General features: G+C 33.3%; 1 protein-coding gene across 10 annotated transcripts in view; it reads left to right on the forward strand.

Annotated features, from left to right (window-relative positions):
- LOC100161839 (potassium voltage-gated channel protein eag) overlaps positions 1-18399 on the forward strand; it is a 255330-nt gene that overhangs the window by 164593 nt on the left and 72338 nt on the right. For 6 of the 10 annotated variants that reach the window (XM_029491386.1, XM_029491391.1, XM_029491390.1 and 3 more), the window contains 2 exons: positions 16658-16758; positions 16997-17186. In XM_029491386.1, the coding sequence (XP_029347246.1) occupies positions 16658-16758; positions 16997-17186 (291 nt within the window). The remainder of the gene's footprint in view (positions 1-16657; positions 16759-16996; positions 17187-18399) is intronic. The other 4 variants (XM_016803285.2, XM_016803286.2, XM_016803287.2 and 1 more) reach the window with 2 other exon arrangements.

Consider the following 18399-nt stretch of genomic DNA (forward strand, 5'->3'; position numbering starts at 1 on the left):
TAAATTACAAAATTATTATTTTCGTATGTCTTAAATCGTATGATACGTCTAAAACCAATGAATTCCCGTGATCCAGATTCAACAATAACCACATACCTATAATGTATGCTATACAATTTAATACTGTTACGTTAATCGAGAAACATACAAATAAAATAAACTAAGGTATATAGTTTTTCCATTGGATGGTAGCAAGTGACTAGGAAAATATTTTAGGTTATTGTTGCACACATTTTAATATCATGCTTATTGTAAATATTGGATTTACACATTTTATATAGGTAATATTTTCTATCAACGACTAGGAAAATATTTTCAAATAATATAAAAGTAGTATAAAATAAACGATTTTTAAGTGTATAATAAACATATATCGTCAAGTATATATATTAATGCATCTTGTTGTTTTATCACTAACCACGTAATTATTATTATTTTCGTCACACATGCAGTATACTATATTACATTACGATCGTACAGAGTTAATAAAATAAAAGCTAAAACCTAATGATCGTGCGATAACGTATTCCCGAGTGTTTGGCTCTTTAACAATGCAATCTACCTCTATCTTTCGTTTCACGTGTTATAATAATATATTACATTTTATTATTAGGTATGCTCTGGTTCTATAAGTCGTTTTTCTTTTCTTGCGATAGCGGCGCCATTCACTTGTGCGCAGTCGCCTGTTTTTCATCAAACGCCATTGACGAGATTATAAAAGTTTAACGGATATTTTGCCCATAATCGCATTACATTTATTTAACTTTTGATTAATTTCATTTAATTAAAAACAATACGGACGACGGCCGTGTCGAACAAATACCGTTTAATAAACATTTTTCCTTTTAATGATTAATAGGAGCTGAATAAAAAAAAAAAAAAAAAACGAAACGAAACGAAACAACAACGAACCGAATCCGTAATTATTGCACGTTTCACAAGTCGAATCAATAGCAAATGAAAAGCAATTATAATAATTATGCACCGCGGTCTCGCCTATTATAATATATATACCATCGTGGTTCGATCTCTCGTCTTATTCGAGCAATGCAAAAATGCTAATTATTGACTTTCGAGCACTGGGCTTTCGAGTTATAATTATTTAACGTCGCACCCACCACCGTCGCGAAAATATTTTACTAGAATTTTGAGATCTGCATTACACGCGCAACATTTACCACAATATAAACTTCTTAAATTTAACAGTACATATTTTAATGTGCTTCTATCGCGGTTTAAGCAATTTGGTATTTGGACATGATTTTTAGAAAGACCAAATATATAAGGATATTATGCTACAAAAATGTTCAAACGTTTTAAACCATTAACGAGTGATAATTAAACAATAACAATTTTTAATATAAAAATGCTCACGTGTTTATTCATTATAGTTTATTGTATATTATTGTAAATTTATAAAAAATGATGTTTGGTTGGGTTTTCGATCATATAAAATCATATTTTCAGAGTTATTTTTAGAAAACAAGCGTACATGTAAATACTAAATTTGATATTTATTTCTAATATTTTACACTGCAAAGCCCGACTCTACGAGGGAGTGGGAGGCGATCACCTATCGACGCTCCTAGAAACACGCCAATGGAATAAATGAAATATTATTCAGATCAATAAAATATATTTATGTAATTTTAAAATTATTAATGACATTATCAGGAAACATATTATGGCCGAGTTACATCGACTGGTCTTTAGGTATAATCAGTAGTGTAACATAATATTCGATTTATTTGAACTTAAGCGGGCAAACCTTTAAATCTATAAAATATATAAATATACTGCAGCTATTACGCGGCCATGCCCACGTTTGGTGTTTCGATTGTTCGCATATCGTATACCTAACATAGAATTCGTTAAGTTGGCTGGTTATAAAAATATAACGGTTAAGATAACACGTCAAGGGATTTTGATGGTTAACCGCTCCAAATTAAATATGCCAATAATAATAGCAAACCGCACAATAATGAATGCACGAAGAAGTTTCACGTGACGCGAGTTTATTATTATTATTATTATATCCATAGCTGTATTATAATGATCATAAAAACGACGACGACGACAACAGCAAAATTACATTGAAATATAATAATATTATGACTGTATTCATTCCAGCCTGGTGCACGCGTATTAAGTATAATCGTTCGTGCACGATTCGGTGGGAATTAAATTAAAAAATAAAACGAATGTGTTTGAAATGCAAATAAGAGTATAGGTAATGTACTATTGCAAAAAAAAATAGAATTAAACGAAAAACTACCCTTGGCGGATGTCCCGCGAGTAAAAGTCGATGGCTTATCGCAAACGCGTTTGACCAATCTTGCAGCACGACTCGAAATCGAAAGAAAAACTTCGACGACTAAAATTATATTATGTAATATGCATGTGGTTTTGTGAGAAATCTATATATTTGAGGGTAAGACGTGTTTTTGTTGCCCGATATGTAGATTTATGACTTCGAAACTTTTAAAAAATGTAAGCTGTAATATTGTGTGCACTACATTTTTTCATTCTTAAAAACGATTCGACTTTGACGGTTTACGTGGTGATGATAATAATTATTAATGTGAACGCAACAGGTAGCGCAATGTGTGCTGCACTAAGCTACGTTGGAATTGGCACCACATGGATTTAACCAGGCAAATAGCACCTATAACAAATCCTGACAACTTTCTAATTATGTCTAACAAGAACCAAGCAGTACTATAGGACCATTTTCAGCAACTTTGAGCATTGTTGCAGTACTTGGTTTAGTTTATACACTCGTGGGGTAACCGGGCAAATATAGCATTTAACAATGTGCTATAATAAGACCGTTTTCTGAAACGCTGATCTTCAACGTGAAGCTGCGGTGAAGTTGGCACTATACATGGACTGGGAGAAAAGCGTCATAAATTAGCTCGTTCAGGATATTTGATGTAAGCATACTAAATTATGTGTGGCACTAATCCCACATCTAGCGACCGCGTGTACCTAACTTTGGAAACTACACGAGAAATAATATTCAACAACAACACAATTTATTTTCTTTTTACGTCCGAACATGATTTATCGAGACGTTCTGTGTTGGTTTTGCACTTTTGCGTCGTCGCAATAAACAGACTTCTGACAATAATATTACGTCGAAACACGAGCGAAATTCAAAAACGACCAAATCTGTCGAGTACCTAGTTACGGTCGTGTTTTATCAGGGTTATAAAAATTTATCATACGAATTTACCATTAAAGTGAACCCATGTTTCGACGTATAATTCAATGCGCCGGAGACTGTAGGCGACGCGGCCTCGAAGAGTGTAGTACAGCCACTTATAATTTAGTGATATGATGCACCGCAGCAGTGTTCATAACTATACAGTGGCACATAATAAATTCATGAAAACCACCGACTCGAATACGTTACAGTATACTACGTGTGTAAGTGTACAAAAGCTTGAAATTCGCTGTATTTAATATATTATAATACAATTATATGCCTTCTAAACCCATATTATGATATAAAATAATATTATGTATACTATATTATATTTTACGTCACACGTACGGCTCGAAATTCGTTGCATTCGGATGTTTATTAAAATTTATTTGGTTTTTTGCCTCATATACACTATTTACCAAGCAAGATAACTTTACATTAATTTCACGACTCTAACCCAATATCAATGGGTATTTTTTCATATTTTATGTAAGTAATAATATAATATGACGAACGGTATACGATTTGTAAAATACCTATGTAGTTTATTATAATAATATGGTTTACAACTTCATGATGTTAGAATAAATTTAATACATTTGTATAATATCCTTATCATAAGACCATTTGTCATAAATTAGAAACATTCGGTATAAAAATATGTTCTCGATTAAGCTCCATTTTATAAAAACGGCGATAATTCTTAAAAGGCTCCTGTGTTTTAATTTAAGACTGTCTCAAAAGAGGTATGGTTAAAAATATATTGGTGTTTTTTTTAAATTTTTAATTCTATAAGTAAATAATCATATAATATTTAATATTATAAAATGTGTAACTTTTTTTTTTTTAATTTAAGCGTTAAAAATAGAAAATATATAAATTTAAAAATGATACATTGGGTGAATTTGGGTGAAACCTTTTTTGTTTGGGAATAAACAAACAATGGATGGGAGACGGAGCTGTTTGTTACTTTATATCTATATCAACTATAATATTACTATATATTTTCCTATCGATCACCCACATTTCAGATGATAATATATCGCTATCTAAGAAAAAATAAAACTTTTATTATTTAGGCCAGGATTTATATGTTCTAACTACTTATATTATAATATATAATATTATTATATTCTATATCCTTAAATGTCAATTCATAAAATAGTTATTCCGCATCTATAAAATATTTATTAGTTGAGGCACACTATAATGAAATATGTATAGTAACTAATATAAATGCAACGCAGTAATATGATGGTAGAACGCAAAGTGAGAGAACAAACGTTTTATGTATCTCGGGATTTATCAAAAAAGATTTAATGAACCTTCCATAAGAATTGAAAATACCTCTGTTTGAAATAATCGATACTTATTGTTTTGTCCGGTTCGGTTCCGTTTCCAATTTATTATTTAATGAATAGGTATTTATTTATTATTAAATATACCGACAGATAATCCAATGGTGAACAATTACAATTATATTATAAACAAATGCACCTATCTTAAAATAATACAAAGAAAGAAATCGAAAACAAAAAAAATTACTATATAACTAAGTAGTGATACAATACTAAGAATAACAGAAAGATAATTGTACGGTATTCATCCGCGTAATCCTTATAGTTTAGAGTCTAGGAGTTCATTAATATCATAGGAAGAGAAAATACGTCATCCGTGAATACAAATGAAAATTGAAAATTGAAATTTCAAAACGTATTCAGAAAATGAGAGACAGAAAATCTATTGTACTTGATAGTTAGTAGCTTTGTATAAAAATTCAAATTTGCTTGAACTCTCCTGTGAACTAGAGATGACAATTTAAGAGACATACGAGCAGGTGAATAATCATGAAGCAAGTGATATATATTATATAATATATACTTAGAAAAAGACGGTTTACAGCTAACATATATATCAAATTTACGCTGTACATACTCTGCTCTACAAGATAACTATTAGCTATTGATAGTATGTTGATCCCACAATACATAATAATATGCATATAACTAAACGTATTTTCTGAGCATTTCATATAAATCCATTCAGGCGTGGATTCAGAAATTAAAAAAAGTGGGGGCTAGATGAAAAAATGTTCGATTATCAATCACTCCTAAAATATGTCAATAAAAAAATATAATATAATAACATGTTTTAAGTATAAATTGATGGCCGTCTAACCACTCTACTATAGTTAATCAACTAAAAATTAAGGTAATTTCTGATATATTTTATGTACATAAGTAGGCTTAAAGGGGAGATTTAGCCCACATAGTTCCCGCATATATCCGCGAATGGATCCACTGCAGATATCATATAAAAAAAAAGAAAACAATAGCAGAACGAAATCTGAAGAATGACGTAGTGCAGTAGTAATTATTAAAGACATAGTACTAATGAGTAAAAATCATTATAATACGAGTAATATATTATGATGTAAGATATTATCTCGGGACACGTGTAATCTGTTCGTTTTCGATTTAAAGTCGTTCGAATTTTGACGTCATACATCGAACAGATTATCAGAGACAAAGGGAAAAACAAATATGTACAAAAATATATGTGGGTACGAATATCAACAACCAAAGCAACAACAACAAAAAAAGAAAATCGTAGTGTTCCGGCCGAAAAGTTTCGTCTGGCGCACGAGTTCGAACTATATTATAGTTTTGCACTCGCATTCGCATATAACATAATATTATACAATGCATACGATGCGAATAAAAATAGTTTATGTGATATTCATTTAACATAAAACACGCATTATTTTAAGTCGTTTAAGAATATCTCGATGTCATTATATCGGGCGAAATAGTCGTTTTACGATCGCACTATGGCATCGATGTCTTCGCTCATAGTAAATTATATCGGCCGGATGGACTTAAGCTGTAACACAAATCTTGAAAGGTCACAAACGTAAAAATCAAGCAATTTATGATACAAATCTTACATAATATTTTCGATTACTAAGCCTGCAGGTATTTAAATCTACGATTGGGACGTTACAGAGCAAACATTATAGAATGTCAGAGAGCTGCATAATCGCATTGCCCAGTATTAGACTATATATAGAACACTTGTATTACACATCAACCGTAAACTATTATTTAATAGACATATGGTCATCTTCACGTGATAGCTACAGCCAATGTTTCTAATCCACCCCAACCCTGGAAGATCGTCTCATTTATAAATTATTATTGCTTAAATTAAAATAATCTAATGGAAATTGATATGATATCATACGTAACTACAGGGCAATGCGCTTATATTTAAAATATTGGGATTATACGGATATCACTCATGAATAAAACTTCAATGATTTCTGAGAAATAATATCTGGTTGTTTTGCGTGGATTACTATACATATAGATACAGTGGACAATTTTTTTACCGTACAAAAATAATTGTCTATTTAAATAGACGCCTGGTGCTAGTTGACGTTATTTGTATCGAAATATTTAATTCAACATGAAATCCAAATATCCGAACATCATACGTGTATTACTCAATAACTATTACAATGAATAATATTTTTAATCTTCAAGTTAAACATATTAAGATTTTAAATTAACATATTTTTTAAATTGTTTTTATTATTATCGTTATTATTTATTATTATTATTATTATTAAGGTTTACTAAATACAGACTTACTTAGGTAGGAATTGTTGTTTAAATTTTTTTATATCAAATTTGATTTTTTACAGACGTACTACGATATTTTCAAGTTTATTTTCAAAACTATTTTTGTTATAAACCTAAGTACCTTAATTATTGTCCATTAATCGAGTTATTATCAGTAATATAATTGTTTTTCAAAAATGTTCCCATTGGAATAATATGCACATTAGCATTATTTTTGTTTCACATAATATGTCAACTATAATATCATCGTTTGATAAATAAAAAAAATATATTATGTGGCAGTAATAACGATGATAAAACGGTTTGGTTTCCGGAGTCTGGACGCTGACCCGTCTTTATAGAGTCCTGCTAGAACCTATCGTTATACTAATAATATAATAAATAATAATATAGTGACATACGACGTTACTGCGATGAAACGGAAAACTCTCTGAAAATAATAATAATACTAACACCGCGGTGGTACAACACAATACGATGGAAGTATAATAATATAGTATGATCATTTTCGAATAGGACAGCAATGTAAAATCTGCGGAATTTGGCCGAGAACGGTTTCACGACGTTCGTGACAGTATTTGCATATAAGAGCTCTTGGCCGGTCTTGGCACAGTTACGCGGTCACGGGTTAAATAATAATAATAACAATAATAATAATGTGCGATTTACTGGCGTAATATTATGATGGTGTTTGTGGCGACCCGCGAGTATAACCCGACGCGTACGCGCACCCGAATTGCCTACATAATGCGCCGTGTTACAAATCTTGGATTTTATTTCAGTGATAGGTAATTCTGTAATAATATACCTATATAGACACAATATAATTTGTGCGTTGGCAAATCGTTTTTAAAACCATTCAAACTTTGGTTGTATGCAATTTTGAATATTATGAAAATTTAATTATTTATTTTTTGACGTTTTTACAATGAAATGTGCACTTGTAAGGGGTGGTATATTGAAATATACGTTAAACTGAAATCCACACGTACGATTTCGAAAAGCCGTAATATATTATTATATAGGTACTATATAATAATATAACTTGACTATTGAAATACTTTCAAATTTACCTTTGGGTACACTTCGATAAAATGTCTTAAAAATATTGCATTCATATTGCATTATACATAATAATAATAACAAAAGAATAAACTAAGTAAATTGTAATATATTTTATTCGTTACATATATTCTGTTAATAAATTCAGAATGTTGCAAAAATCATTTTCTTGGTTTTTTTTTTTCTATCATACAGATATTAATCCATTACTTGGTCAATCGTGTATCGGTTTAGGGAATATCGGTATAACCATAATAGTAGTATGTATAACATACGCAAAACCGTCACCTTGTCCCAAGTACATTATTGGTCATAAATTGCAGTCGTGCTTACCGGTGTTGTCGTACTAACCGAGATTAGGTCCGATAAACCTGTGTTCGGTTTCTATATATTATAATATATACACCCGCGGCGTGAACATAATAATAATATTGTTATTACAAATCACCGGATGTCAGCACGTGTGCAGCAATCGCATTCGCGGGTCCTGCACAATAGCGAAACAACCTCATCGGTTGGACAGCTGGACGGCGGTGGTAGCTGACTATAAAATAGTTACAAGAATGATTGATCGCGACGGACTATGGAAATGATATCCGCTCAATTTACTACCCACGCCTGCAAGCACACAATGTAGGAGTATGATAATAATAATAATAATAATAATAATAATAAATACGCAGAGCACATTATATGCCTAGGCCGTCACTGTCGCCGAAGTAAATAAATGAAGGATCGATTTCGTATGCGTGCGGAAATCACCATCATAGTATAGAATTTCATTATAACATTTGTATACAAATCATTGTCTTAGGTAAATATTGCTTCTTTGACTATAAAAATAATACATCTATTCAACTGGGCGTCTGTTATATTATGTAATAATACTATATTTGTGACAGCTCAATACGAACGTTTTTCAAACAAAATAAACATACGGATCGCATTTAGAATGACTTGACTTCGTCGATCTTCGCTACATGTTGTAAAAATTATTTTACGCAACAAATTCTCAGTGGATGACATTACGAAAAGGCGTTTGTTCTCTGTGAGAAGCAATATTTTGTTGAGAATGACTGCGAAGTGTGAGTTAGGCTTTCTAATACTACAGAAAAGGAAAAAAAGTTGACGAGCGTCTCCTGTTACCCACCTGGAATTGATTAATCCACTTAAGTGTCGGAGGATTGTGACTGCAGGATAACGACCGATATACTTACCGTCCACACGGTACTTGGAAAATAACAATTGTTGTTCGAGTTTGTCACTGGAAAAACGGCCCATTGGAAAAAAAAGTTGTAGCTTTAATATGTGCCTAGAGAGATGCCGCTAAATGAAAAATAATTCAGGAGACTACACTAGTGCTCGTAAATCATTCGGACGAATTGCAGTCCAAAACAACTACTACTATAGCCCCGATGAAATGGACAGATTTTAGAAGTAGATTTTAAATTTTCGTCAGTTCTTATTTTTGGTGTTTTTATTATTTCTCGGTGTCATCAAAACACCATATACGGATTGCTCATCGAGACATCCCGAATTCGGTATTAATTTAGAACGCCGTACAGAAAATTGTTGATCAAAAACAAAACTGCTCGATTGCCATATTCGTTATTATAATAATTCGTCAGTACGTAATTCCAGCACAAAATTGACTAGGTATAGAACAAAATTGGTTATGATAATATTATATTTTGTGAACGAGAAATATATTTTTATTTCAAAGAAAGTGTAATGGTGACTATATTGTGAGTCTTCAAGCACGTAAAATTTACTGACGTCAAAAACGTTTTCAAAATAATATGTTCATTAAACATTAGAAATTCGTTAACAATTTGTAAGTGAAAATTAATGAATTTTTAATCGAACGCCGTTCACTCTTCTGCGTAAAGTGAACGCGGTTCAAATTTCCATTTTCGATACAATACTATATAATATCGTTATATTGCAGACATAATAGAAACACTTGTGCAAAATATAATTAACACGCTTGTGTACATATTTCGCCGTTGAATAAATATTTGGTATAAGTTTGAATAATTCATTGCCGTGGTTATAATAAATTATATGTACTAACAACTGGCGTATTAATAAAAAGTCAAACAAACAGACTCGTCGACAAACGGAACTCATCACAATGGGCCCGCGACCGATTACATTAAAGTAAATAATACGCGGTATTGTTGTCGTTTACGAAAACGCCACAATTGTTTTCCGATTAGCGAAAAGAAAAATTTCCGTCCGACTCTATAATGTACATAATATTATTATCTGTATTGTGTATTCGCGGGCCACTGGGTAACGATCACATAACGAGTACAATGAATTGTTCGCTTTCTAAGGGATAACATATTATTTTACGAATATTATTAACTGCTGCAGAATACTTATAATATTATTGGTGAGTCACAATTCGATGATAACGACAAAAAATAATAATTATTATTATATCATTACTGATTTACTCGACATTTTACTATGAAGCGGATGCAATAAAAAATCAAATGGACTGCACAGCAATAATAACGGCAAATTTTATATATTTTTTTTAAATTGACGTCATTATAAAATAATATGTAGATATATTTATCGATAATATCGTGTATTTTAATTGTTTCTGTGCTTTTTAAAACGTCAATACCACGCTTGTTTATTGCGGGGTTAAAGATTATTATGAAGATTTTCTAATAATATTCTTGTGAAAAAATCATTTTAATATCAAACGAAGTCGTTTAACGATTATAATCATAATAATAATGGATGATCAATAGGACAATACCTTTCGGTTGTTAAGAATTTTTTTCACGCCAGAATTGTGCAGACTATATACAATCATAATAATATGACATTCGACCGTTTGAATCTGAAAAAAAAAATAAAACGATTCAATAATGTCTTATTTGGCTTTTTGGTTGGGACATAGCGTATTATGTATGAACCAGGTTTATTCCAAACGTTTTTCCACCCCATAGCTAAACCCGGGCACGAGCATACCACAGCTGCACATCACGATGATATACGCGTCATACAATATGATTTCTGTCCATTTTAAAATGACAATACCGCGCTTGTTTGTTTCGTAATTCGCGGGGTCAAAAATTATTATGAAGATTTTCCAGTAACATTCTTATCATGTTAAAATCAAACGAATCCAAGACGTCATTTAAAGATTAAAAGCATAAAATAATAATGAATGATCAATGAGGCAACATTATATTACGGTTGTTAAGAATTTTTTTTCCCGCCAGAATTGTGCAGACTCAACCATCATATTATTATTATTATTACGACATTCGACCGATTAAATTTGAAAAAAGTAAAACGATTCGTTTATGTCTTATTTGGCTTTTTGGTTGGGACATGGCTGCGTACTATGCATGAACCGCGTTTATTCCAAACGTTTTTTTCACCCCATAGCTAAACCCGGTCACGAGTATCATACCGCAGCTGCACATCACGATGAAATACGCGTCATACAATATGGATCGGCGTCGTCCGCTCATAATAATAATATATTATCATGCACCTACGCGGTCTCTTCGACGGCCACCTGTGTCGCGAATACTCGAAAACCCTATGCATAATAAATGCGCGATCCGTTGGATTTGACGGCGGTATAGTGCCGACGATAATATTACGATATTATGCAGTCGGTATATTATATAGATCGCGATCGTACGATATCTCACCACGGCACTCGACAGTCGACACGGAGGTCGAAGAAAACAAAAATGAATATTTAAAAAAATCCTGACCAAAAAACTATATATTATTATTATTATTATTATCATGTGACGCCGGAGGGGCTTTGCCATTCATGCGTTTCGCGTGAAAATTGATCGGCGGGCAATTTATTTACATATATGAACACGCACGCACTGTCACTTACTGCCGCCGCGGCCGTATCGTCTCCACGCCGCCGTTCGTTTGAAACAACCTATTAAGTGGTGGCAGGACGTTAAGGGGCGATATATATATGGGGTGGCGGTAGTGGCGGTGGGCGAGTATTCGGTCGGGGAGGGGGTGTAGGTGGTCGACGCGGCGGTGGGGCGAGCGAGTCTCACGCAGATCAATAGCGCCCGTTACACTTGGAGGGGGTTGGTGCGATGGTAAGGGGAGGCAACACTCGGCCGGGCGGTGAGAGAGTTTCCGTAAAGTCGTTTAATCCGTTCCGCAGAGTGCGCGCACACGCACCGGAATTTTTCGCGCGCGTACATAATATATATGCGGGTCCTTTGCGGGTACCGTTCACGTGCTTTCCGCGCGGAGACGGAATTTTTTTTATTTATCTCGTTCCGTCCAAAACGTTTTTCTACGATTATATTTTTTTTTCTCTTCAATTTTCTCGTTCTTTCGTTTCGTTTCCCGGAGGTCGCGCCACTGCCGTGACCTTTGTATACGAGCGGCGCTCGCTCACCGGTGTATGGTGGCGTGGCGGCGGCGGCGGCGGTCCACGACGACGGTTATTGACCCACGCGCGTGCCTCCGTGTGACGTCATTCGGATTCTATACGACGTCACGGACCGTACACACGCCTCCACCCCCGAGTTCTCCGCCACCACCCGTCGCACCCGGATCGCTAGCGCAAGCCTCCCCTCACCAACACTGACACCCGCCTACACTGGTTGTATACGGGGTACGCCCAAAGTCTGTCGCCTCGTATCCCGGACCCCGGAATAGTCGCGACTCGCGACCGCCCGATGTAGCACGAACATTTAACGTTCCACTACGGTGGGGCGTAAAACACCCGACCGGAGACGGTGATTTCGATTTTTAGCCGAAATTCAACCACCCCCCACCCCACGACCCTGGCTAACATCGCTCACGATCACGACCAATGGTTTCTACGCGCAACTTGCATCGGGATGGAGATAGGCCCGAGATCGAGACGCCGACCATCCGTCGCCTTTGCCCCCCCCCCCGCACTGAAATCATCTCGCTCACCAACGATAGTATCGTTCATATGTATACTTACTGTTATCGGGCGGCGCCGTTTGTTGAGATAACATTCCACTGTTGACCCCAATTACGCGTTTATTTGTATGTCCAATACACTCTCGCACTCCGCCTTGTTGTTCTTTCGGTCCATCGATCGGTGACAAGAGCAGCGCATATACACATATATAGTAATGAAAACAAATACTCCTCGACGACGCGCTCGTAAGCCACTCCAGAAGAGATTATCATATTATTAATACATGTGGCGCTTGGCTCAACGTGAACACAGCTACATCTGGGCACCATAGTTTCATATTATTATTACAAGACGTGCTTCATTATTTCCATTCCGAAATAATTATACCTATACTGTAGTCAGTCGTGATCCCGCATAAACGAATATAACTCTAACCGTATTATTTTCCCTTGTGCGTTTTCAGATGCCATTGATCTTGACCGTCTCCTATAATATATTATGACGTAAATCAGTAATATCGAGTTTCAAAATAGGATCGCGTTTTCAATGGTTACCGTTGCAGTCGACAAGACTGATACAAATTTTATTAAAATTCGAAATCATAAGGGGCAATCTTTTTTCGTTACAACATGTTTTTGTCCTATAAAGCACCTATAAAGTATATTTTTATTAAATGATGGCTATATTTTTTCCTTAAATTGTATTTATTTTTAATTTATAAATGTTTAAATTATATGAATGTATCCAGTGTTATGTATACGAAACAGAAAAAAAACTTAAAACTCGGAATGACCGATCTCGAGTTTACTCCATATAAAATGGAAATATTATGTTTATAGATTTCTTATCGCATCACTATAGTTTATTTGCTAAGTTGGACCAAAGTTCACGATTTTTAGTGAGAACAGATTAGTGCGTGTGCGTGCCACATAACTACTCGCACGTTCACACGATACGCACGAACAAACTTCGAAAATTGCTCATATTGAATTCTTTAAGAACAATTTGTATCCAATCCCTATAAAATACTAATATTTATATCGGTCTGTAGTAAAGGAAATTTCTATACTTCAGTCACAGCTATGCTGTAAATCGGGGCGTTCAACGTGGGCCGCATGCGGCTCGCGGTAGTTTTTTGTGCGGTCTTCACTTCAATTTAAAAACCATTAATTAATAATTGTATATGATATATTAATATTACGAGAAAAAAATTATTTTAATAATATAAAACTACAAAATATTAAACATCAAAGAAAGATAAACTTTGTTAGTGTTTTATTTTTATTGGCTCCGATACCAATATTCCGTTATCGACCAAAAATATTTCTGCTTATTATTCGCTATAGTAACATTATAAAAAAATGTATTGTTGTTTTAATGTATAATAGAATATAATTTAATCATTCAATTTGAATGTATTATTATTAAAGAGTATGTAGCCCACAACGACTTCTACTCATATGATGTGGCAAAAGTGTTACAAAAGGTTGGGCATCCCTGCTGTAAATGAAGGAATATTTATTTTATTTGGGTTGGGAATATTTAGTCGGTGTCGAATCTTATTAAACCCAGAAATAAGATTTAGGGCCGGTTGCACAAAAAAAAATTTATTGATCCTATAACTTATTGGCTCTATAGGTTTCATCGGTTTGATAAAATATTTTATTGATAGATAAATATTAAAAATTGTTGCACAAATAATTTCTTATATTATTATATTTTGAGCCACATACCATAATGGTTCAGAGTGGTTCAATTATTTAAGGTTATGGTTCATTAATATTTTGATAATATTGTTCTGTGATAATACAAAGATGTTGATAACAGAAGATATGTTGATAAGGTTTCATTAATTCTATTTTATTGAACCAATAAAACTTATTGGACCAAAATCGGGCCTATAAATTTATGGATCAATAGTGACTAATGGTCGATAACTTATTGGTTCAATAACTTTGTGCAACGTATTTTAATTTTTATCGATTCAATAACTCAACTTATTGGACCAATAACTATTTATTGAACCAATTAGTATGTAGTGGTGAGTGGTTTTCATGCCCAATCAGTCCACATAATATTGTTGGAAAAATTAAATGTATACCAACGATATACCTACAAATATTGTGTGATACATTTTTTGCGTGTTTTTTGCACTGATGTTGAAACATTTGTACACGTAAGCATGGTACAAAATATAAAAAATACCACACGAGATATTATAACATACGACAAGTATAGTTTATTGGACTTGTTGTGCTTACCTATGTAAAGTGTTATATTCTGTACGACAACCATAATAGATAATATGTTTAAATGCATTAGTATTTTTAAACACCATTCCTAGATATTCTGTGCATAGTATATTAATAATATTAAATTTAATAGAATATGTGCAACGCATAATATTACCATTACAATATTATTATACCAATGTGGTTATGTTCAATATACCTACATATTCTTAAAATTATTAGTCACAGTAATAAACAAGTTTACGTTAAGTCAAATTAAAATAGAATAATATTTTAAAAAAACTTTGAATTTTTGTATTTAAATACTATCCATCAACTAAAATACTTTAAATGGATATTTAACTATCAAAAATATAATATATATATTATATATATATATTATATCAAAAACAGTTTGATATTATAACACGTGCGTTATAATATTAACTATGCCTACTGTTGCATTAATAATCACAACAAATATTAAATACTCTATTACCTATCATGCATTTATATTTAACTCAACACAATGCACTTACTTCAACATAAAATAAATACATCTGTACTTAACAGTTTAATAATATGGGTGTATTCAACTCGAGTTTCCAAACTAATATTGCGTATCAAATGTCTAGTTATTAATTCATTAGGTATTACAAAATTAAAATAACACCACTTGGAATGCACTCGTGTGTGCTTCTTACACCTAATAACCGAACCAGTTAGAGATTAATAGTTACAAGAATAAACATTTTGTTATCTACTCGTTGTTTGCTTATATTTAGTATATTAAAAATAAAATACGTGTTTTTATCTGCAAATAAATTAAAATTCAAACCGTATTAAATATTATTACTAAGTTAATACTATTATCGGCTACACACTAGTAAAGTTAGTATGTTTTTCAAGTAAAAATTCTGTTCGAAAACCGTGCCTTGTTAGTCGTTTGGCACGCATTACGAATTTATATAATATTAAAAACATCTTAAGAAAGTTTTTGGAGCAATGTGGTGTAAATTGGTCTCATAACTATAATATTATATTATTATAGATTCATAATTATAAATTTCCAGCGGAATTCGCTTGTATACGATTTATACATTTCATAACCCTTTTATACTTTGTGCGCACTTACACACTCCCGTAATTGTACACATTTTTGTTGAAATTTCTTTTTTTTAAAACCTATCACTAAAATGAATATTCGTTTAGAATTTATTTTTTGTTATACCCCAAAAGAAAAAAAAACATAAAATGTACTTAGGTATCTAATTATGCACGCTGTACGACGCGTATAATAATTACAGCATTAATTAATTAATGTATATTATACGTCGTTATAATGTTGTATAGGTACTTTCAGATTTCTCCGCAGTTTTCGCGCAAAATAATGTCCAAATATCACAATATATATTATTTTCATAACCTATTATGATATTTTACTTTTACGACCGAATAAAATGTAAATGTACTCGTATAGTGATAAGGTTTAATGTTTGAAAAAACAAAAACAAAACACACAATACAGTATTTTATCGTATCATAAATTATCAACTTAAAATGTATATGATTTTTAATATGGTTTTGTTTTTGCTCACAGCAGACAGCAGTTTCCTTTTGGCCAACGCTCAGATCGTCGACTTTCCGATCGTCTACTGCAACGAGTCGTTCTGCAAGATTTCCGGATATAATCGGGCGGAGGTGAGTATAATATAGGTACCAGCTAGCCTACACACGATAACTCACTCTCGTCAAACGGCGACGATTTAATGACATTATAATAATATAATGGAGTGATGTGCATTGTGTATCGACTATATTACGACGTACCCACGTCGATTAATGATCGATTTTTTTTTTTTTTTTTTGCCTTCAAATATACTAACCGATCGACTGGTGTTGGGTTTTTGTTTTGTTCCCCGTCGCCATACGTGCATAGGTGATGCAAAAGTCATGCCGATGCTCATTCATGTACGGCGATCTCACGGACAAGGAGACGATATGCAGAATAGACGAAGTGTTGGAGAGCCACTACAACGACCAGTTCGAAATATTGCTCTACAAAAAGAACAGTGAGTGTCTGCGCCGACGTGTAACGCATTTAGATCGGATGCAACCGGCGCGAAACGGTACCTAACATAACAATATTTATAATTACAACGCGTGTGGTATATGTCTCGTGTCTCCGCGATTGCCGTAGATCCATCCATAACACCGATCACGGCCACTGCGACCGGATTTTAATTACCGTCGCGATCGGTGACCGGAGAGATAAAAAAAAAAAAAAAAATTATACACACAGCGTTGTTTCCAAACAACGGAATAACGTCGATTAGCCGACGAATTTTCGAAACGCACGTTTTCGAGCATCGACGTTTTACGATACGTGAAACGCGCGTTTATTGTCGGTGGTCCGTGATCGCCGTGGTGTTTGTTTTGCGATGCCGTGCCATATTATACTTTTGGCGTGCGAAAACGAACCCAGGCTGATTAATAACATAACTATAACGTATATAGGTACAACGTATACACGCATATTGTTTTACACATAAAAATAAATTGCATTATTATTCAAATGCGTACACGATGACCGAAAACGCACGGGCGCTGTTTACACGCAGCGCGCTTGTCGGTCGACACGACCGTTTCTTTCCCCCACCAATAGCATATTATTGAACTTCGATTCGAAATACGTACTTCGTTTGGTCGTGTAATACCTATAACAACAACTATTCGTATATGTATGTCGTTATATTATCGGAACGGTACACAATTACCGTTTTCAACGCAGAGCATATTATAATGGCACACAATAAACGATACAAATTTATGCGCGTAAATAAACCATCAAATTTTGGGCGAGCCAACGGTTCTTACCGTGGTACAGGTATGATATTGTGATAGAATCCGTTACGCGTACGGTAGTGGATGTGAAGATCTTTAATTCCGTCACATTTCCATCTCTACAATATTATATTAACGGGTTTCACGACGCTTTACATAAATCGTTGATTATAATATTATAATATACAGAGTAATTCAAGTACGCAATCTTAAAATAAGTTAGGACCTAATATTATAACATTTTTATTTTTATAATTTGTCATTTTATAAACTAATAATCCACACAGGTGTTCATCCCCCCGCCAAAAAAAAAACCTACAAACAAAACAAAAATAGCTAATGGCATAAGTTTCCAGGCTTAAGCTCAGTAAAAAAAAATAAAAAAAAAAAACTTATAATAAATAATTTAAAAAAAATAAAATGCATTTTTTTTACCATATTCCCCATTAAAAATTGTTTTGTCATGTATATTTTCATCTAAGTTCAAATCATAACAAA

The sequence above is a fragment of the Acyrthosiphon pisum genome, chromosome A3 (assembly GCF_005508785.2).
Source record: "Acyrthosiphon pisum isolate AL4f chromosome A3, pea_aphid_22Mar2018_4r6ur, whole genome shotgun sequence".
Lineage (NCBI taxonomy): Eukaryota > Metazoa > Arthropoda > Insecta > Hemiptera > Aphididae > Acyrthosiphon > Acyrthosiphon pisum.